This window comes from Podarcis raffonei, chromosome Z (assembly GCF_027172205.1).
Source record: "Podarcis raffonei isolate rPodRaf1 chromosome Z, rPodRaf1.pri, whole genome shotgun sequence".
Classification (NCBI taxonomy): domain Eukaryota; kingdom Metazoa; phylum Chordata; class Lepidosauria; order Squamata; family Lacertidae; genus Podarcis; species Podarcis raffonei.
In genome coordinates this window covers 30,488,495-30,511,514 of record NC_070621.1, presented here as the reverse complement: position 1 = coordinate 30,511,514, position 23,020 = coordinate 30,488,495, and the positions used below count along the sequence as shown (strand labels likewise).

The window sequence follows — 23,020 nt, the reverse complement described above, 5'->3', positions numbered from 1 at the left end:
AGACTAACCTACTGTTGGCAGTAGATTGGGGGAGACAGGGAGCAAGAGGGAAATCACCATGCAGCTCACAATTAACCAGAAAAAGAAGCCCATTCCTTCTTACAGCAAACTCAGGTTGTAAGTGTCATCAGGATTTTAACCAACATGGGGCCATTGAGAAACAAGTGGCGGTGGGGAATACTAGTACAGTCATACCTTGGGTTGAAGTAGCTTTGGGATGAATATTTTCGGGTTGTGCTTCGTGGTGACCCAGAAGTAATGGAGCACATTACTTCCGGGTTTCGCTGCTCACGCATACACTCAAAATGACCTCACGCGCATGCGCAGACCCGTCTTACGTTTACTTCAGGATGCGAACTGGGCTCCGGAACGGATCCCGTTCATATCCAGAGGTATCACTGTATACTTGAATGAACTCTGAGGTTTGTAGAAGTTCAAAAAATATTTGGAAGAACCCCCCCCCCCCACCAAACATATACCCATGCTGGTGTGGCACTCCACAGGATTGAATCTTCTGCTCAACAGCTGATGAGTGAAGGGTTCAATCCTGCTGGGTTCTCCTTCCCTTTGCACTCCCTGTGGCGGAACATGCTGTAACTGCTTGCTTCTCCATCCCACCTGCTGCCTGCTCCAGATTGCTCTGGGAAGCCCGGCCCAACCCACAGCAACCCAGGGCTGCTCCACTTGGCTTCTGCCAAGCCTGGACCCTCTTAAATTGGCCTGATTCAGTTTGGGATTGGGAGCGAATCCAGTGCACAGCCATACTGGTGGCTTTAGAATGTAGAATTACCCTTGGAAAAGAAAAGGAAAAAAACGGGGGGGGGGGGGGCACACAGAATTGGGCAGAGTGTGGAATGTGCAGCTCAGAGGGAATGGATGGCCAGATCTCTGAACAGCAGCTTTTATTTTAGTATGGAGGACACACTGTACCCATTCTGATGCACACCACATCTATTAAGGTGTGCCAGCAAAATGGAGTTTCCATGTTCAGAAGCAGTCAGTATCCATCTATCTCGATAGACAATGCACCTCTGGGGGTGAAGTCAAACACTAGCAGCACTGAAGTGACCTCCTTGAGGTGCAAGCCTGGGCAGTGTGTATGAAGGTCCTAGGCTGCCCAGATAACAAGACCCCTCCCCTCGGCCTCACTGATGTGGTCCAAAGGAAAGGAAAGCAATACATTTGGCACCAGCTTGGCTGCAGGAGTTGCCCAAAGGAGGCATACAAGGTGCCATCCAACTGTCTTAGGGACTCCACTCTATATTTGTTTAGGGTTTACTCCATAACCCCTTCTTTTCCTGGAGATGTCCCCCATAAGGCAGCAGAGGTTTAAGATCAGAGTTTACCTGCTCCTAGATAGGTTACCTTCCCAGGCTGACGAGCCACATCTACCCCTCACTTCTCTCTACGGCATGTGCCTTGGTGACCATTGAACCCACTATTGGTCTTGTCCGCTCAATCTGCCAGAGCCTGTCTTCACGTGCAGGGAAATTCCCTAAATCACCAAGAGTTTGAGACCCATCTGCTACCCTTACCTGGTTTAGACAGGCTGTTGAAGCAGTTTCCTGGGGTGTGGCTGCTGTGCCACACTGACAGCATCCAGGAGCCACAGGTGAGAGCTGAGTGCACACTGGGGACCAAAGGTGGATCAACTACCTCAGAAGGAACACGTGTCCCCCACCAAAGGTACCACCCCTAACTCCCCACACATCCCTCAGAAGCAGAATATCTCTGATTAACAGATATTGGGGACAAACAAAAAGGGAGCTGCTATACCCATGGGCTTGTATCCAATGCATCACTAAGTAACTTGTTCAATTACAAAATGATTTATGCCTGCACAACCAGACTTTTGCCCCTCTCCACACTGCAGCATGCCCCCTAAATCTGTTCTGGGTTTTTCCCAAGCCTTCTGGAGCAGATATGAGGAGGGTGCAGGGTGTGGGTGGAGAAGAAGGGGGGAAATTCAATTGCACAAGGGCAAATTATCATGCTAATGGAACAAGTGCATTGGATACTGCCCATTCTGCCCATTCTTCAAAAGTTTTCGCTGTTGGGAACAAAAAAACTTCGCTTGATTGCTCTCTGGTGCAAGTAATCCAGCTAAGCATTTCTTATATACTCAAGGAATGGCATGGCTTACAAATCCATCATTTCAGCAGTACATTACAGGGTGATAAGCTGAGGGGAAAAAAAATCTATATTAGCCTTTGCTTCAAAAACAACACACATAACACTGGATTGTCAGATGTGCCCACCAGCATAGACACAAATTTAGAGACAACTCTATATTATCAACACATAGCAATGAATGATTTCTCTTAGGATAGGACAGTCATTTAGCAAGGAATTACCTTCCTCATGGATGTGCCTCCTTGTCGCTCAGTGGCAGAACTCACATACCTGCAGAGAGATTGAGGGGAAAGGAAGAGTCTATAACTTCAGACAAATACAATCTGAATGAATAATAAATATGGTTTATTTGCTCAGTGACTGCCTGATTTACTTGCCTGCCTGAGCATGGGGCTTATTCACCTAGCACGTCTCTCTTACACACAGACGTTGATCCGAAGACGGATCAATGAATAAGTAGGTAGTTCTTAGACCGGCTCAGTAAGAGCCACACAAACAACGGCTCCCCCAAATCAAAGAAGAACAGGGTCATTCAAAGTCTTCTGAGCTATTTAATACGTGTGTTGATTTGGTCTGTAAAGAAGATTGCGAAATCAGGGAAAAGTCTGCTCAAAATGCTAGCTTTAAGAAAAGCTTGGCAGAGAGGGAGATCAGCCTAAGAAAATGTAACTGGTTCATGGGAAAGCATCTGCTTTAGCAATCCTCAAAGCTGATTAGCTGATCTCTATTAATGCTAGCATTAGGGGCTGGGGGTTGGGAATGAGAAGGTGGAAAACAAGTGTCTCCAGAAAGAATTGAAGCCAACCTGACATAGTTAGGAACATGGAAAGCTGCATTGGTACTGAATCAGACCCACTGGTCTATCTAACTCAGCATTCTCTACTCTGACAGGTTTCCAAGTCCTGCCTGGAGATGCTACAGTTTGAACCTTGGAACCTCTAGGTGTAAATAATATGCTCTACCAGTGAACTATGGCTCTCTGTAGGAATTAGAAGTGTCATAGCTCAGTGATACAGCATCGGCTTTGCATGCAAAGTTTCAGACCCGGGCATTTTCACAGAGGGATAGGAATGTCCTCCACCTGAAACCTTGGATGACCTCTGCAAGCCACCACAGATCAGGTGTGGGGAACCTTCGGCCCTCTTGATGTTGCTGAACTACAACTTTCATCAGTCCTATCAAGCACAGCCAATTGCCAGGGTTGATGAGAATTGCAGTTCAGTAACACCTGGAGAGCCAAAGGTTTCCCATACCTGCCATGGTCAGTACTGAGCTAGATGAACCAAAGGTCTGACTCAGCATAAGGCAGCTTTCCATTGAGTAAGTTTCTTCAACTCCCTCTTGTATTGCACCATGAGTTTGCTTCCTCTTAAGCCTCTGTCCCACTCCTGAATTCCAGTTTCACTAGTATTCCTGAAGTTAATTCCACAATCAGAGTGTGGTCAGTTTGTTGTGGCTTTCAGTTCTTTTGCATGTATATGTTAGTAAAACCCTACAAGAAAGCAATCCTAATGCAAGCCTATATATAATTGCTTCACAATTCTTTTTGGTGTGGTGTTTTACTTCATGTGCAGCATGTACTCCTACCAAACTAATTTTGACAGAACTGTACATATATATGATGGCACAGATTGCTTTTTTGCAGGATTTTACTGTGATGCACACATGAGGAACGCATAGAGTGTGGGAAATTGTTTTATATAGGAGCCAGAAATTAAAAACAAAAACAAGCCAGATTACTGGAGGATTCCTAAAGCAGTGGTTCTATTTTGGAAATGAGACTAGTCAGTTTGGAACTCCAAAATCCACAGGGAGTTTTGGATGTGGAGAATTTTGCAAGCATCCCAACACAGTTCTACTGTGAACCTAAGCAGATTTGACCAGGTAAACCTGCATGGGAGACAGGGAAAGGCAATTCTGACAATTTTGGTTTCCTTCAGTTTTGTGTTTTTCCATTCTTAAATTCAGTTCGCCACATTTCCAGATTAGTTCATATTTTTCTTCAGCATATTAGTGTCCATTTTTCCTAATAAGCACATATTTTTGCAAAGCAATCTTCCCTAATATATGCATGCTTTTCGGTATACTTGTTGGCTGGAGATCTACATTACAAGATTCAGAGACGGCTGTGTTTCGGTCCACATATTGTTTTGTAATGTGTGAATTAGGTAACTTCACCTTTAAATGTAAACATTTCTATTTTCTCATCCTAGTGGGAGGCCCCATGCAGCCACATTTGCAGACCTTTCTAAACAAGAAGATATGCAGGGAAATAAGTGAAACAAACATACAGATAAATCCTCCAACATGGCTCGGCTCTCTCCTTTTCATTCTAGCAAATTCTCTCTGTCTGAGTCTCTGGCTATTTATAGCAGAATCCTTCCTAATATGAGCATCTTGCGCCTTTCTGCCCCTCAAGTAATTAAGAGTTCAGTTATAATAAATATCTGCAAATTGATGCTTGTCCAAGGGAAAGCTATTACTGAAGTTGCAACACCAATGGTGTTGAAATAGATGGCTTTTCATGCTTCCCAAAATGAAAGCCTCTAAGTTGATCCCTCTTAAACATTTCAGATCATTTGTATTCTCGAGGATAATTCAGTGTAATGCAAAAATGGCAAGCTTGTTTCTAAAGGCTTTATCTGTACTGCAAACATTGGAATGGAACTCTGGACAGAATGCCCTCCGAGACAGAGACACAAGTGGTTCCCCCACACAGGGTGCAGAGGCCAAGGGGGTTCCTTTCTGCCTCCTTCCCAAAGCCTAGTGAGGCTCTGACAGAGTCCTCCAGCCTTCTTCCCAAAACCTAGTTAGTACTTGCCTAGCTTTGGGAAGGAGACAAGGGGTTCTAGGACTATGCCAGAGCCTGGTGCCTGCTTCCCAAAGCCTGGTGTCTCCCTTACCCAGCTTTGGGAAGGTGCCACATGGGCTAGCGGGCAGGGGTCATCATATTTTGGCCTCTTGCAGGGCACCATATTACCAAGGTGCGCCACTAATGAAGGGAGAGTATTAGGTGGAAGAAATGCCACATGCCACTATGTAAGGGTGGGATTAGATTCAGTTCAGTCTAAAGGCAAATCTACATAATTCACACTTTCTAATACAAAGTCCAAACCAAAATATAAGCATCCCTTGAAATTCATACATTTTTGAATTTTGGAATGCAGTTCTCCAGCCATTCAATATATACAAAAATGCACATTGCCTGGGTAAAGTGTGCATTAAAATGCAAATGTTAGTGACATACAAAAATACACTAGTGAAAACCGCTGTGGAAAAATAGGGATATTAGGTAAAATTGCTTTGCAATTATGTAAATAATAGGCAGAACAGCATTGTTCACTTTATTACTGAAGTTGCAGAACAGCATTCAAGCATGTACATTAGAAGAAATTTGCACTAAAATGCTGATAAATTTTCACAAGGACTTAAAAGAAAAAAGAATTTGCAAAGTCATTGTAATGTGGAGAAGTGAACAATCTTCTGGAGTTTTGTTTAAGAAATCCAAGATTACATGCACAAGCTTTGGCCTGAATGATCCTATTTCAAACTGCCCATAAGGTTGCTAAAAGTTTCATACAATCCTGCCAGGGTGTTTTCTCTCTCTTGTTTCTGGAACCGCTGATCTGACCCATCTGGAATCTGTCAGTTTCAATGCTCAGCCTCATTTTTTACAATCAGCACACAGCTGCCCTTCTGACTGGACAAAAGCCTGCTGAGGCAAAGGTTTACTGCATGTCACGAAACTGGAATAACATGAATCTTTTCTTTTCTTTTTTTTGTGGGGAGCAGGATTTTTTTCTCTCTCTCTCTCTGCAAACTTCCAAGTAAAGAAATGGGTATGCTTGGCTAACAGACTGCTGAAAGGCCTAATCATTTGGAAAATGAGAATGTATCCATGAACAGTTTCGAACACAGTGTTTTTCCCTACTCGGAGAGCACATCCATGCAGGAAGTGTAAGCCTCGAATAAAACAAAGAGATCATACAGGTAGACACAACAAAACACATGCTTCTGCAAAAAAAATATGGTGGAAACATTTTGTTCATTTTGCAATGCGTGTGTAGAAAACACCAGTGATCTTTTTTTGGATTCATAAAACCATCACTCAAATTGTCACATGCATGATTATTTACATGTGGCATTCGCACACTTTAACCCCCATCTAGGCAGAACAGGTCAGATGGTCCTGAGAGCCTCTAGCAAATAAATATGTGAATATTGAAGATATTAATATTGTGCATATGGAAGCAAATTGGATGAATAAAAATGGACTCTTCTTTTAAATATTTTTTTTCCAGTTCAGACATATGCTTCACAAGTTTTACTGCAGAACTTAACTTCAAAACAACTTGAAACAAACAAAGTTACATTCAGATAGATGCATAACTTGTATACTTGTCCAGGTATAAGGCACTTTACAAAACATATTGCATCCGGAGCTAAAAATCAAAGCTCTATCTCTTATCCATTCCAGCTTCCTGGAGAGAGATTAGTATTTCCATTCCCTTCAGTAGCCTGAGAACGAAGATCCATTCCACCCAAGATGGAAACCCACAGATTAGCATATGCATAGACTTGTAATACAATCCTTTTTGTGTGATTCTGAGCTCATCCCCTTGTGAGTGAGGCACAGAGATACAGCCCCAATTAATGATTAATGTTAGGCTCTCTCTACGGCTCTTCTTTAGCTTCAATGGAAATTCCCATGCCGTGCTTCACAGTATACATATAGACACTTTGGAGTTATTTCCCATTTCAATGTACATTAAACAATTATACTTAACAATTGACATATATATTCCTCGCCTTCCAAGATCTTGCCTTTCTGAAATTACCTGGATTTGTTTTTGAAGCAGGATCACAATGCATAGAAATTGGATACTGGTCCTCTGGGAATGCTTATGTCTCTTGTGGGTGTAAACAACCGGAGTTTCCAATCCTAGACGCTAGTGCTGGAGCCCAGAAATCTTACTACCTACATGAGGGATGTGGGCCCCTCCAGTCCCCTCTGTCTGGCCTTTGGGACTTTCCCCAGAGCACACCTGTCTCTGGTCCTACTTGAATGTTCTTGCCTGGCAAGAGCATGTCACTTGAACTCTGATCATGCTTCCTGCTTACCTGGATGTTATTCTGAGTGTGTGTAGAAACAGGCCTACTGTACAAAGGTAAAATCAACATGTGTGCCTTGCCCTTTTTTGCTTCTGGCCTCACATCCTGCTGGCATTTGGCCCTCAGAAGGTAGCCTAGAAGGGAATGTGGCCCTTCGGCTGAAAGACCCCCAGCCTACACCATGGCAGCCAGAGGAATGGAGAGCTTGATCTTTGTTGTGTTACAGCACCATCACCGCAGGTGCCTAGGTTTAGTGGTACTGCATCTTCCAGGAAGGCGAAAGGTTCCCCATCTCTGTGCTAGGTCAAGGAATGGTTGCAGTAGACCAAGACATTGCCATGGTGGTTAGTGGGGAGGCTTTTCAGAGTTCAGAACTGGAGCATCCTGGGATGGGCTCACAGCATCTGACCTGAACTTTGGATCATGTGGTGGAGCCTGAACATTCTTAGGTTCCCCGACATCCACATATTCCACTCGAACAACAGAAGCTGCTTTGAAATCATGGATCAAATCTGCAAAGCAGGTGGCTTCTGGCCTGTGGTTTGATTAAAGGGACACAACTGCAGTCATGTGCATTCCCAGGCTACCTGAGATTTCTCTTTCCTTTCCCTGCCTTTTTGGTGTTAACAGCAGTGGGAAGCAAAAGTGCTAGCTTGCTGCTAATTTGGCTACAGCCAGCATTCTTTAAGGGTCAGCAGCCTGAGGGGCTGGTGGAGGGGACCCAGCTGTGACTGAGAAACTTCTTTTGCCTCCTTTCTACTTCCTGCAGCTTTTGGACTGGAGGGCTGCTGAGCAGAAATAGCAATGACTCAGTACATTTCTGGTCAAACAGAGAGGATGAATGCATTTTGTTGGGTTTTTTCTCTGAAGGGTTTTTTTTTTAAAGCAGGATAGAAAGCTTGTCATATGATGACAATTAAAAATACCACTACTGAAGCTGCAGTCCTGTTCACTGTTACTTGGGAGTAAGTCTCACTGAACTCAATGACATTTACATCTGAGCAGGGCTGGGGAACTCTTACATTTGTTTTGGTTTCTCTTGTTTCAGTTCTCCTCATTTCCACATCAGTTTGTGGCTGATGTCCTTTTGAAAGCTCATCAGCATTTTAGTGCAAATTTCTCCTAAAATGCACATTTTCCATAATATACTTTTGCAAGCCAATTTTTCCTAATATAATGCAGTACACATTACTTGGCTGGAGAACTGCATGGCAGGATTTAGAGAAGGGCAAATTTAAGGAGATGGTTCTATTTAGGTTTGCGTATTATTTCAGAAAAGTGTGAATTAGGTAGGCTTGCCTTTAATGTGAGCTGAACGCCTTTCCCATCTCTGCATTCATTGGATTGCTCCGTGGTTAGATTGTTTTATTATAATCCTATAAACTGGAGCAGACATTATGTTTTCTGCAGTGATACCACTGGGAATGGCCTCCCCATGACAATGACCTATATCCCGGTCATGACATCTACATGTTCCTCCCATGAGGATCAGCACCATTCCCTTTGGTTAGTGGGAAGCAGAACATTAATCCAGCCAGCCAGTTCTTGTTGTCAAGGCCAACTCAATACATTTTTCTGCATGAGGCAGAACAGCAAATAGCAACAACACCTGCCCCTCTCCACCCCACCAGAAGCACAGTGTACATGGCTGGCCAAGTTATTTAACACCTGAGGCAGAAAGCGCCACAAATGCCTCTGCCTGGAAGCAAGGATACAAAAATAAATAAATACATTAAATAGCAAACAAATATGTGACCCCAAACCAGCTGCCTCAGACATCCATTCATTCTGCTTAATAATAGAGCCAGCCAGGGTTTCTGGGTAGGACATTGGGTCCTATATCTGAGCACTAGGACTGCAATCATCTTTCCTCACCTTGATGGGGGTCCATTTGTGGAATGACCTCCCTTCTGATGGTGCATCTCACAACATCAATGTGTGCTTTTCAACTATCACTCAAGAAGCATCTCTTTACCCACACCTGTGGCTACCACTTACATCACTGTTCTGTGTTGCCTTTTTCTTAATTTTGTTCTTGCTTTGCTTCATGGTTTTACTGTATGATTTTAATGATCATTTGAACCTGTTTAAATTGTGGTGTGTGTGTGTGTGTGTGTGTATCTCCATCCCTTGGGACCATTTGATAGGATATAAGTACAAATAATAAGTAAACAAATGCACAGAAAAGCTACAGTAATCAAGGGCAGGTTTCAATATCTGGTCAAATGAGGAATGATCTTAACAACAACTCTTGGGAGACATAGGCAAGTTGTGTGCTGGCTGAATGAGCTTCCCATTGCATGCTTATAACGAAATCTTAATAAAGCTCTGATTGCCATGCTAAAAACGAACAGCAAGTGCTTCTTGTTCATTTGAAAAGCCACACAGTGGCAATCCACCAAACGCACACACGGGTCCTGTAAATAAATGTATTAAGCTGACAATAAGGACAAGCATTTACGTAATCACAGCGCCAGTATTTCTTCAGTTCACCCAATGTTAATTAGAGTGAAAAGGATTTTTTTTAATAATAAAAAAGTTGTTTCATTTAAACAACACAGCGGGGCCCCTCAAGACGTGTGCATAATCCAAGACAGAGATTGCTTTGTCTCTCTGCCTCTTCAACAAGGTAATTTACATTTCCTATTAAATAAATAAAACAAGATGAAGAGAAAGTTAGGAACAAATGTACTGGAGTCTTCTGACAACACTCAAGAGCAGGCAGTGCAAGAGTGGGGGCACATGGCATGATGCTCACAAGGACTATCCTGGAAGCAGCCTCTGCGTAAGAAGAACCCTCCTGGATCAGGCCTATGGCCCATCTAGTTCAGCATCCTGTTCTTGCAGTGGCCAACTTAGATGCTTGTCGGAAACCTGTAGGCTGGACATAAGCACCAACATGCGATTCCCAGTGACTAGTAGTCAGAAGTGGGTATTCTTATGAAAACTGTGCATGGACCCCCTGATCTGGGGCCTGATCTTGCACTTTGGGGTGGCCCTGATCCAGATTCGACACTGGATTGATCCAGAGGAACAGCCCTAATGGTTAAATGTGTGGTTGACAGAGGGAAGGGAAAGAAGGAGTAGCTGTAGGTGAACAGAGTTGTGTTGCTTACCTGATTTCTCAACGCCACATGCCCCGAGGCTGGATTACTGCAATGTGCTGTATGTGGGGCTGCCCTTGGGCCCACTTCAGAAGCTCCTGCTGGAGCAGAATGCAGAAGCCAGATTGCTGATGGAAGCATCTAGCCAACAACAACAGCACTATTCTGCATTGGCTGCCCATCTACAAACAGGTTCAAGGCCCTTGTATTAATTTTAAAATCCCTGAACAATTTAGATCCAGGGTACCTCAGGGACTACCTGAACCCTTATATCCCAGCTTGATCACTGATATCATTTGCAAGAATGTAGCTGGAAATTCCCCAAGTTGGTGACAACAAAAAACTGAGCCTGCAGTGCCAATGGCCCTGTATTATGGAATACTCTGCCAGTAGAGATAGGCACTTTCTGTGCCAACTTTTAAATGCCTGCTGATAACTTTTCTATTCTGCCAGGCCTATGCAGGCATCTTTCTATAACAGCCGATTTCTGCTTTTAACTTTTTTTTATTTGGTTTTTATTACATGGTTTTATGTGCAATTGTTGTAAACCGCTCTGATGTTACCATATTGGCCTGAATATAAGCCACACTCCCCCCCCCCCAATTCCAACCGTGAAAAGTTAAAGTGCGGCTTAAATTCGTTACCTTACAAAAATTGCTTTTTACACGCCAACCATTTCAGTTTTAATTATGGGGCGGGGCGGCGGCGGGAAGATGGGATTTCCTCTCTATCCTCCTTCCGTGTCCCTGCAAGTTCTTTTTGGACGCGAGTTCCCACAACCTCACAAACCCGGATCCCTTCCTTCCTTATGGGCGGAGCAGGAGCCTGAAAGCCTGGCCAGGAATTCAAGAGGGAGGCTCCCAGCTTTTGGAAGCAGAATCATGGCTCTGCCCCCGCCCTTTGCCCCATCTCTTTCCATGGAGCTACGTGGAGGCGCACCCTCCCTGATGTCGATGACTCCATTTACATGTGTGAGTGCCTGCGGAAATTTAAGTGATCGGCTTATATTCGGATATTGTCTCTCCCCTCCCCCCGATTTTTAAAAGTGCGGCTAATTTGTGGGTGCGGCTTATATTCAGGCCAATACGGTATATCTATATATCTTTTTCTCTATCTCTCTGAGAGGCAGAGGCCCAGGCTTCCCAACATCCCTTCTGGTTACTGAGAGGAAGGAGGGAGAGGTCATAGGAAGCTCTGCATGATGCAGGTACAGTGGCAGGAGTGCAGCTTGGCTCCATCACTGTACTGACATACCACAGAGTTCCCAGCCGCCCCTCCCTTCGCCTTCCCTGATAGTGATGTGTGGAGCTGCAAAGCCAGGTAAGCCACACCACCCTATCCATGCTAACCTGAGAGTGCCACTGTGCATGCATATATGAAATGAAGTCCCAGTGAGTTAAAGGGGCTTGCTTTCTAATTAGAATGCACGCTTGCCTCTGCTTCTCCCCCTCCCCTGCTGCCCAACCACCCTGCCTTTTGACAGCTCCAGGTTGCTCCAGGTGTTCCAACCTGACTTCTGGTGATCTGGGGCCACCTCAAACTTGGAACTGCCTGAATTAGCCCAATATGGGGCTGAGTTCAGGTTTTGGCTGAATTGGGTGCACAGCTCTAATTCTGTATATTTGTATTGGATTTGACGTTGTTCTTACATATGAAATTGTTTTATATGTTTTTATTGGAGATGCTTCATAGGACACAGGAATGCACGGAGGCATAGATTTCTGCCCTGCCGCATATTTGTTCATGCAGTGCTGTTTCCATTCCACTGCGGTTCTGACAAAAAGTTTACATTACTCATCTCACTGTGTGCTGTGGTGAAATTTTACATAATCAAGTAAGTGTGGTTGTGGCACTCAGATTACTGCGGAGTGCCTTGCAAATGGGCTTCCAAAAGGTCTAAAATGCCATTTCCTGGAGTAGATGTTAACAATTCACAGACAATATGAAAAGCTGCACTGACACCTGAGGATGCGATGGAGGCAGAGAAGTGGCCCTTCTTTGCCACCTCAACACCACAGATTAGGCATGTTGTTTCACTTGTGCTGTGGTTGGCTTCACATTTCCCCACTTGTGCTGTCGTCATCATCCAGCTCCACAATGGCAGAGAAGGAGCTCAGAGAGACAACCATGTTAAAAGCCTGATGTGCCCTGCTCTTCCCCAGCATGGCAAGGGTTTCAGCAGGGCCTCCTGCTCTTTCTACTTGAAACTTCCCATGTGCATTCAGAAATCCATTGGATTCCATGTCTCGGTGTGGACCATCTTAAATTTGTCCACCAGATTACTGAATAAATAAGGGACCAGGTTTATATGTGAACTCTTTGGAACTTTTGTCCATATATGTATTGCTGTGAGTTTGTGGGTGCCAGATTTCTAATCCCTGGCTCTGGCGAGTGTTAAAACTAATCAAGCCAAGCTAGTCTGATGGGACATTAAGAGGGGCTCATGTGAGATAGCAAATGGCTGGAGGGTCCCCTCCCTCAGCAGATAAAGCCAGAGTTTAAAAAGGCAAGGGTCTGGTGTGACCTGGATGCAAAAGCTGCAGGCTTGAAAGGCAGAGAGGCAGAGCAATGGTGGATTTCTGTTTGTATCCAAAGCTGCAGCTATGGGAGAAAGAAGACCCTTTTGGGTCTTGTGGTGAATCTTGTAAACAAACCATGTATCACGAAGATATATGTGCCTCATTTTCAAAAGGAAACAGAAACCCTGGGTAAGCGCCTGGAACCCCTGGAATCTTGAAGTGCTTGAAGACTGAGGTGGCATGCAACAATATGAATTATTATTATTATTATTATTGTTGTTGTTGTTGTTGTTGTTGTTATTATTATTATTATTATTATTATTATCTTTTCTAGTTTAAGAATTGCCATGTTTCTCTTTACTTCGGGGGGTTGTTATTGGGTTGTGTTTTTTAATGTATTTTGTGTTTTCATATTGTGCTCTTATGTTGTAAACTGCCCTGAGACCTGTGGGTATAGGGTGGTATACTACTACTACTACTACTACTACTAATAATAATAATAATAATATCCCAATGCTGCCTGGAGACACCAGGGACCAAAACTGAGATCTTCTGCATGAAAAGGGAATACCACTAAGCTACAGTTCTTCCCCAATCTTGAAAAGTTGTTTTGTGACATATTTGCTAGTTCTAATAAATCAGAGGTGGGGAACCTGTGGCCCTCAAGATGTTGCTGGACTCCAACTCCCATCAGCCCCATCCAGATTGGTCAATCATCAGGGATTATAGGAGTTGTAATGCAACGGCCTCTGGAAGCCATTTGTAATAAAAGGGATTACCCAATGATGGGTTTTGGAATGATTCTTAGGGCACATACACAACATAGATTCAATGCACATTTAAAGTATATGAATTCTCCCAAAGAATCCTGAGAACTGAAGTTTGCTAAGAGTGCTGGGAATTGTAGCCGTGAGAGGAAAACTAGAGTTCCCAGTATGGTGGAGGGAGTCACATGCTTTAAATGTATGGTGTGGATCTGCTAATATATATTTCTTGCCACTTCCACATTGCACACCATCCATTATTTGGGACATAAAACTTCAGAGGCGTTTCCTTTTATTTTTCTGGAAGATTACTTGGGGGTTTATTGTAATGCTATATTTGTGCTTAGGAGCTCGCCTATTCCCTTACAGAACTAACGTCTGCTAAGAATATCTGACAAGAGTTGTAACGATGAAACGTGGCCTGATAAAACGATCCCTCTCTGCCTATACTTGGGGTTTTCAACTTTTGACATTGAACGCAAGAAGTAACATAATGCCCAGAGTGTTCAATACCGAATGTTTTTCTTTCTGCCTTAATGGGCCTATGATTGACTACGCCACCCGTTCAAAAGAAGAGGCAAGGCAAAGCTCTCTGAAGGGCAGGCAAACAGCTGAAATGTATCGACCCCCAATTTCATTGTACACATTTTGTAAAGGCAGAACGTGGGCTGCAGATGAAATCACTTGCAGGGGTACGGGGGGGGGGGAAGAAACATGCCCCCCCAGCTCTTGTTGGATGCAGATGTGGGTAAATGCTTAACCTCTGTTGAATTTGTTGAGACTTAGCCTGCTTGGGCACATTCAGGACGACGAGGGTACTTTTACAACAGAGAGAAAACAGGAATTTAGAGCACCTGAGAATGAAATAACATAGAACCTATGAAGAGCAGTACTGGATCTGACCATAGGTTCATCTAGGCCAGAATCTTGCTGAACTCCTTTTGGAAAGCCCACCTGCTGGTTGAAGGAAGTAGCCTTCTTCCTACAATTGCTCCCAGGTACTGGTATTCAACGGCATGGTGCAACTGAGTAGGGAGGTTGCACACAGCAGGTGTGGGGAATCTTCTTCAGGCTGCAGCACGCTTGTGGAAAGCTGCGGAGGGCTGCATTGTAGCAGCAGGTGGGACAAGATGCACACACAATAGCATGCTCTTTACCCACACAGGCACAATGTTATTCTCATGGAAATAGAGACATGTACTTGTTTCTTTGCAATTCCACTCTACACAAGTTCCACATTGTTGTTGTTGTTATTTTAAAAGCCTTCCAAAATCATTTCTCTATTCTAAATGTGCATAGACAAAAGGAACTCAATGCTCCAAGAAGAATGCAAATAATGTTAATCCACAGCTGAACAGCAAGCCCCGCCTTGCAGTTTAAAGACCCAAATGCCAAATGCAACTGCATCCCAAAAATTATGCACACTCAATTGCAACATGTATGGGGAACGTTCTGCAAGGAAACGAGTTGACCTCCACCAGGACATTTTACCCTCCGCTTTGAACTTCTTTTACCAGTTCCTCTTGCAGAAGCAGATGCCATTAGACACTTTGCATAGCATCAAAACCCTTCTCCCTCTCAGCTGCTCTCTGCTGAAAAGAGGGAACAGAGGCCACTTTAAATTCAGCTGCAGGCAGCACCTGCACTAAGCATTCCTGCTACAGAGGTGTGTGTCAGTGTGTAGCTTAGCCAAGATGGGCTCTCCTCCCTAGGTATGGCTCTCCTCCCTAGGTAAACCCACCTCTTCACCATCGTCATTTCAGTCCATTTGGTTCCCTTCTCCTGCTGGACCAAATCTGTGCCACGACCCAGAAGCATAAGGCAAGCCAGTGTGGCATAGTGGTTAGAGGGTTGGGCAAGGACCTGGGAGACCAGGGTTCAAACCCTGCACTTGATCATAAAGCTCACTGGATGATCACCAACTCCCAGTTTAACTTACTTCACAGGGTTGTTGTGAGGCTTAAACGGGGAGGGGGAGAACCATGTAAGCCACTTTGAACTCTTTGGAGTGAAAAGGTGGGATATATATAAGAAATAAATAAAATCAGTGAAGACACATACACATGTACACACCAAGCTGTGGGCCTTGGCAGCTGCCCATAAATGCTGGATGCCCCTGAACTAGCTAACTCTACACTTCTATAAAAGCCCCTTGACCTGTTTCATTCACTTTAAGTTACAGGTTATTAGGTAGACATCCATGGGCCAAATATCAGCTCCATTATGTATACTTTGATGACATGAGTCCATCTTAACATAAGAACATAAGGATGTAAGAAGAGCCTGCTGGATCAGGCCAATGGCCCATCCAGTCCAGCATCTTATTTTCACAGTGCCAGACTGGACTTTCGCAAGCAGGATTTGAGCATAAGAGACCTCTTCCTTTTTTAGTCTTTAGCTCTCTCCCCACCACTTCTGGCATCTATGGACTTACTTTACAGGGCTTTTGTAATGTTTATTAAGATTACGCACGTAAAGTACTTCAAAGAGATGCACAAAATGAATACTAAGCATCGCCCTTTAACAATGAAGATTTTTTCCGTTTCCATGTCATGTATGAGATTTCGCCCCTTCTCTCCCTCAATTAAAAGATTCTGGATACTAGCCCAGGATTAGTGCCAAAATAATACTGGAGCACAGGCTTTCTTGTCTCTCAAGAGCAGTAAAAAATAAATAACTCCCGATCCAAATTTTATTAAAAAAAGACATGGGAAGTGGCTAGCCTCCCATAAGAACATAAGAAAACCCTAACTGGTTCAGACCAATGGCACATTCTGTGCTCCCAGTGGCCCACCAGGATCCTAAGTGCTTGTGATTTCCAGCAACCAGTATTGAGGATAGACTGCTTCTGATGCTGGAGGCAGTACACAACCATTATGACTAGTCGCTGTTGATAGCCTTAACCTCCATGAATATGCCCAGCTCTGCTTTAAAGCTTAACAGTCCAGAGGCCACCACAGCAACTCAAGGGAAACAGCCCCTAGGTCTGTTTGTGAAATACTTTTAAAACCTTAAATGCATTTACATCATGACCAGTTGCAGATCTTGTTAAAAGCAAGCAAAAATAGTCAGAAAGAGGTGGGGGGAGGGGAGGAAGCAAATGGTTCATCACTGGACGTTAAAACAAGGAAAGAAAAAATTGTTCAAACGTGTAGCTGACACATCCCATGTTGTAAACATCTTTGAAAACATGAAAGGACGCATCCAACTAAGTTACACTCAGGGCAAACCCACTGAAACTAATGGAGCTATGTAAGTCATGTCCATTATTTTCAATGAGACTATTTTGCATAGACTAGCATTTGATAAAACCGTATTTTTTATTTTTAAAAATGTCAGGTGTGATGCAAAGATCAGAATAAATGAATATTTGCTCCATGTCAAAAATCCATTATATATATATATATATATATTTGTTTTAAAATTAAATTACCAAAAAAAGTGAAGATGACTAAAAATGGTCAATCTCCAGCGTCCATCTCTTTCTCATGTAATCTTTAATGGCCCACTTCAGAGAGGTTTTTTAATGCTGTTCATTACTTAGCTACATGCTATTTGACAAACTATGCAGGGCTACCTTTTACAAAGTGCAAAGTTTGCAAGGAACTGAAAATCACAAGCACATTTTCGAAGCTCAGTTAGGGCAGCAACCCTCTAATACAATTTGATTAGTAAGAAGGCAAAGAATAGTTACCTTTCAGAATCACCACCGACTGCCTCTCCTGCTCTCTGCAGAAAGGAAGAGGAAAAAAGAAGAAGAAGAGAGTGACGTTTAGCATTTCGGGTTAACTGAGAAGAATGAAAGAGTTCCCGAATATGATTGAAGTTACATTATCTCCAAGAAAACAAGGAAGCAGAACAAACCCCAAACCACCACCACGGCTGTTCTAACAGGAAGGAAGCTGAAAAGTTGCACCCACTCTGAACAATGATTTTACACGAAAAATGAAATACTGACCGCATAATGTAGAATAACCAGAGATGTAATGGAAATGCTTTGGGGACCGTTTCATTTTTGTTTTTAATCTGGTATAGATAATTTTCAATAAATTCAGCAAAAGGTCAATCTGAACACTGGCTCTCTTACAATTTTTAGTAGATACACATACTAGGTTTGTGTGCGCGCACACACACACACACACACACACACTCATAATGGCAGATTATACCTCCAGGGGTTGGGGAGCATTTCTTGTCAGGGAAATGGTACTATGGAGAAGGATTAACCTTCCCAGTATCACAATTTTGGTCTAAAAGAGATTCTTAATCTCAGTGTTGCGGGTTCAAGTCCCACCTTAGGCAAAAGATTCCTGCATAGCAGGTGGTTTGACTAGATGATCCATGTGGTCCCTTCCAACTCTATGACTATGAATCTGGCCCTCTTCTTCCCACAGTCCCTCCTATTATTATTATTAATTATACACACACACATCTTGTCTATTTTGGCCCTAAAACTGGCTTTTGTCTGCCACCTGGTTGTCCATCTGTGATCTTGTCCAGACACTACCTGAGATGCTTTTGGCATCACGGAATGTTCAGGATCATTCTCATTGCTATAGGGAAGGGACTAATTAGGAGAAGGCTAAAAAACTGAGTAGTGAACATTCACAGAACCCTAGATGTGGATGTGTGTCCCCATCGACTCAAGGAATTCACCCAACCATGTGGCCTGTATGAACACTGCAATGTGAATTTGTATGTATACTCTGGTGCAAGTTTGCATCTGTATCAGCCATATGTGATTGCTTCCATGCACCAGTCTCCCTTGCTAGAGGAAGTTAGAGTAGCCAACTTTGGAACAGGCAAGCAGACTCAGGGAGAGTCTTCTGGGAAGAAAACAATTTGTAGAACATGTTAGGTGTCCAAAGACAATGTAAAAAGTGTGGAGTGTTTGTTTGTTTTTCAAATTAGGAAAATGTTTCCCCCTGCCCCTTTCAAAGTTAAGCATGCAGGAAAATGATACAGATTTTGAAGCCAGTCAAACAGCTTGAAAGCCCAGGCAGACATGCTCTAAAAATTGTCATACCATTTGTCTATTTGCAAACACTGGGGAAATGTGTGAACCATTTTAAAACTGCACCCTGGGACTTTTGCAAGTCAGCCGTTAGCAGTCACAACAGTGAATGGTAAGGCGCTTTGTTCCCCCGCCCCAAGATATGTTTTCAATATTGTAAGATTCTCGTGTGTAATAGCTGTTGCAGTTAGTTAATGTTGAGTGGGGCATATGGCTGAGAAGCATTGTGCACAATCCTAGAAATATTTCTGGAATTATGCAAGGGAACTTCTGATGTCTTCCCTGCAGTAATACAGTGGAGGGGGAGCTCAGCTCTGGGTTGCCATCTGCTGGAGCACCAGATAGCTTATGGACCCTCCTTGCTCTGGCAAGTGAACAAAGTGCTAATTGAGGCTTTCAATTTTGCAATGAGAAAAACCAGTGCACAGTAAGGCAGAGAAGGAGGGAAATAATCAAGCAGAGGGTCAATACATCTTTCATTCCCCCACCCCATGGAGTTCCTCCTTCATACTCGATGTTTAAATAGTGACTTTTTCACAAGATTGCTGGCATTCCCAGCTAAAAGCTGCAGTTCTGCTGGCTGAGTATCTTTTGTTAAAAGCTCAGTGTGTTTGGTTACCTCTGTAACCAGGAAATGATGCATAGAATTGAAGTTATGCAGATTCTAAGAAACTTGAGTATGCTCTTTGATGTGTACATGTGTGTATATATAAAATAATAATGGATCAGTACTCTCCTTGGGTTCTTTGCTGCAGGACTGCCAAGGCCCCTGGCCCTCAAAATGTGCTACTACACCACTAGCAAGTAGAAGTTTAGTGCCTCTGTAGCATGAGACAAATGGTTAACCACTTTGAGCTTGCTGAGGAAAGGCAGGGTTTCAAATATTCATGTGGGTTCCGTTTAAGAGCGGCAAGCAAAACAGATTGTAAGCAAGCTTCCCCCCGCCACAAAGTATATTAGATATGTTTATTGCCTGAATGTAAAATCGTGTAAACATCAACATCACATTCCCTTTTTTATTTCATGCCGCTCGGCAGTCAGCAACAGAGCACATGCTCAGAATGCAGAAAGTCAGGGGCAGACTTTGGTAATATGGCACCCTGAGCGAGGACAAAATTTGGCCCCCTTTCTAAATATTTCTCATTTTCACGGTAATTCGTTTTGGTACAGTTGCTAGTAGGTGCACACAAACACACATGCACACACACCCCTCTCCAGATACAATGACATACAATTTGTACTGCAAAAATACAAAAGCATAAATAAACTGCAATGAATTAAAAGCTCTCCGAATAGTAAAATTCAGGAATGCTTTTATATCTAAAGATAATTATTATTTTAAAAGTTTACTTAACTCACAATTCAACCACACATCAGTTGCTCCATTCGCCATTTCAATAGCACCATTCACGAAACATTTACATAGCCATTACTCACAGCCATGCTAGAAATAGAATATGCCACTGGACTTGCCACAAATGTTCCCCAGTTTTCCTTATTTATTAGGTTTATCCAAAGATTTATGAATGTATAAAAAAGGGTGATCACAGCTACAGTTAATAAATACAAAACTGGGATCTGAATCCTTTGGGGATTGATAATATTTAGAATATATATATATATATATATATATATATATATATATATGCACACACACACACACACACACACACACACACACACTTTTTTAAAGGCTAGATTTGACCTTGTTTTAAGCATTTCATTAATTGGATTTCTTCCCATTTCCCTATTCTTCCTTGCTCTTCTACACAATCACCAACTCTTAGGCTTGATCATGTGGAAGTACCAAGCCCCCATTTCACAACAGGTTGGGTGGTGACCCACTGGATATCATGGGTTGTGAAGACCACAGTTTCAATTCCACTACCTTTTTTCTTTTTCAAAACTAGAAATGATTCCTGCTGCTGAACAAAAGAGTCTGCAGAGACTCCTCTCTGGGACACTCCAAGAAGTGAAACTAAAGAGATAAAAGATGATTGCACCACAAATGTCTGCCCTGCTCAAACAAGCTCTTCTTAAAAATAGCTTGTATCATAGGGGTTAACCAAAGTCTTTCTTTCTTTTTGGTAGCACAACAGCTCTGGGCAAGAAGCTTGTCTTGTTCTGGGCCAACATACACTCGTTCAAATTGTTATTCAATTTTTAGTTCAGGGTGGGATCAGTTTGCAGGTACAATGGGTTAATGCTAGGCACCAGAGATTCAGTAACTTTTGAACTTATTAAACTTCAATAGCTGTGCTGTGCTCCATGGAGACTGGATCCGCCACCTTCCTTGGCACACACACCCCATGCCGCCTCTACTGCAGCCAGGAGGGGGAATGATGGAATAGGACATCTTGTTGAAGAGCACTCCAACTTGTAACATTTCTTTCTTACATAAATCCACATTTATACCACATAGAACAATGTTTTCTATCCCTGTGAAATTTCCCAATGCTTTCCACCTATGTGCGATCCTAACACAAGACACCATAGGTTATACGCAAGCCAACCTCGTACACCAATGGGGCTGTATTTGGGTCTTGAAAACAACAGGGTTTGGTAAAACAAGCCTTATGAGGAGTGGTTGAGGGAGCTGTGTGTGTTCAGCCTGGGGAAGAGAAGACTGAGAGGTGATATGATAGCTGTTTTCAAATATCTGAAGGGAAGATGGAGCACAAGCTTGTTTTCTGCTGCTCTGGAGGGTAGGACTAGAACTAATGGATTCAAATCACAAGACAGGAGATTCTGACTGAATGTTAGGAAGAATGTTTCTGATAGCATGTGCTGTTTGACTGTGAAATGGACTCCAGAAGGTGGTGGTAGTGGTGGACTTGAAATGAAGAGGATCTCAATTTTGCACCTTGAAACCAACAGGTTTGTGTTTGTTTATGACTGACATTTTTAAGTATTTCACCTTTTTTTTTTACCACACACAAAAGTTAAAAGGAAGGGGGGTACACATCTGATACTGGTCATCAGATTTAATTACTCTGCAATGGAAGCTATGTTGTAGTGGTGATAAATATCAATTTAGCCTGATTACTAATATGTTATTTAACAAAATCTATGAAATTGATATTTAATTAATGAAGGGTTGACACAGAAAACCCCACTTAGCTTGAGGAGTACTTCATCACTCAAGTAGTGCTGCTGAATCCAAAGGAATGGCAAGCACCACCGTCCTTCAAGATTTCTACACCAAGGCCCTTAATTATAATCATTTTTTGACATTACCTCCTGATATCATATTAATGGGCTGACGACACAGAGCACTTCATGTATTGGAGCCATTAATTTGCAATTCATGAGCTGTTTTAATTTGGAGGCATCTGCCGGAGAGATAGTCAAAATGTCTATACAAAACGAACAGCCTCTGCTAAAGTGTTTAGCAAGCTGAGGTTGAAAATAGATGCATATAAGATAATTAGTAAGAGCACCTCTCTGGATTCAAGCAGCTTTGAAGGTCTCATCCCACGTGGTGTTCCTGGCTGAGTAACAGGTTGCATTCTTTAGTCCAGGCATTAATACATTTAATCTCAATACAGTGCATCTTGCAAAACCAGATTGTGAAAACCACAATTTAGGACCCAAACTATGGTTTCAGTTTGGACTATAACTTTGAGCAGGAACAGATGTGGAACATTTTGCCTGGTGGGCCACCCTGTGATGAGTGGGAGGTTAAAATCCTGCTTCTGTGGATAACTGGCAGATATAGCCAATGCAAAATTGAATCGAACTTACTCCACTCATCATAAAGTGATGATAGCTGACCGGCAAGTGGGTGTGTTTGGGGAAAGTGAAATTGGACCCCATGGTGGGCCAAGATCGGCCCAAGAGCCAGTGGCTCCCCACTCCCTGACCTCCTCCTCAACTCCCTAGTCATCTGCTGGGTCATTGTTTACAGCTGAGTCTTCTGGGACATCTCCCTCCTCCCAAGCAGACATACCTGCTTTAAGAGACATCTGGTGTGAAGGCCTTCAGACCGCCAAGTGAGTGTTTCTGCGCACACTGGACTTTGCACCTTTACCCCTCTTCCAGCCTTGTGGTCTGGGAGTTGGAAGGGAGGAGAATCAAAGGTTGAGGCAGGGATCAGAGCATGCTTGAGCGGTTATCAGGGGCCCAGGAAATACATCCAAAAGACTAGGAACTTCTAGGGCCTTGCCCAACCCTCTGGAGCAGATCTGGGGAGAGTGCATGATGTGTGCAGACTTTGGGGAGGGAGGGGGTTCAGTTGTGCAAGTGGAAATCCTTGTGTTGAATGCCCCCCACAAGGTAAATTTCAGAGCCTTGAGTGAGGGGAAATTGGGGCAGAGGTGATTGAGTAATGAAGAAGGGGTGCTTGCTTCTGAGAGTCCCCCTCCACCTTCCAGT

The 23,020-nt window shown here is 43.2% G+C and overlaps 1 protein-coding gene across 5 annotated transcripts in view; it reads right to left on the bottom strand.

The window, feature by feature from the left end:
- The window catches only part of LOC128406792 (connector enhancer of kinase suppressor of ras 2-like), a 310,922-nt gene that overhangs the window by 52,779 nt on the left and 235,123 nt on the right, over positions 1 to 23,020 (bottom strand). For all 5 annotated transcript variants that reach the window (XM_053374481.1, XM_053374479.1, XM_053374478.1 and 2 more), the window contains exons 14-15: positions 17,327 to 17,361; positions 2,355 to 2,403 (exon numbers count right to left, since the gene is read on the bottom strand). In XM_053374481.1, coding sequence (XP_053230456.1) covers positions 2,355 to 2,403; positions 17,327 to 17,361 — 84 coding nt within the window. The remainder of the gene's footprint in view (positions 1 to 2,354; positions 2,404 to 17,326; positions 17,362 to 23,020) is intronic.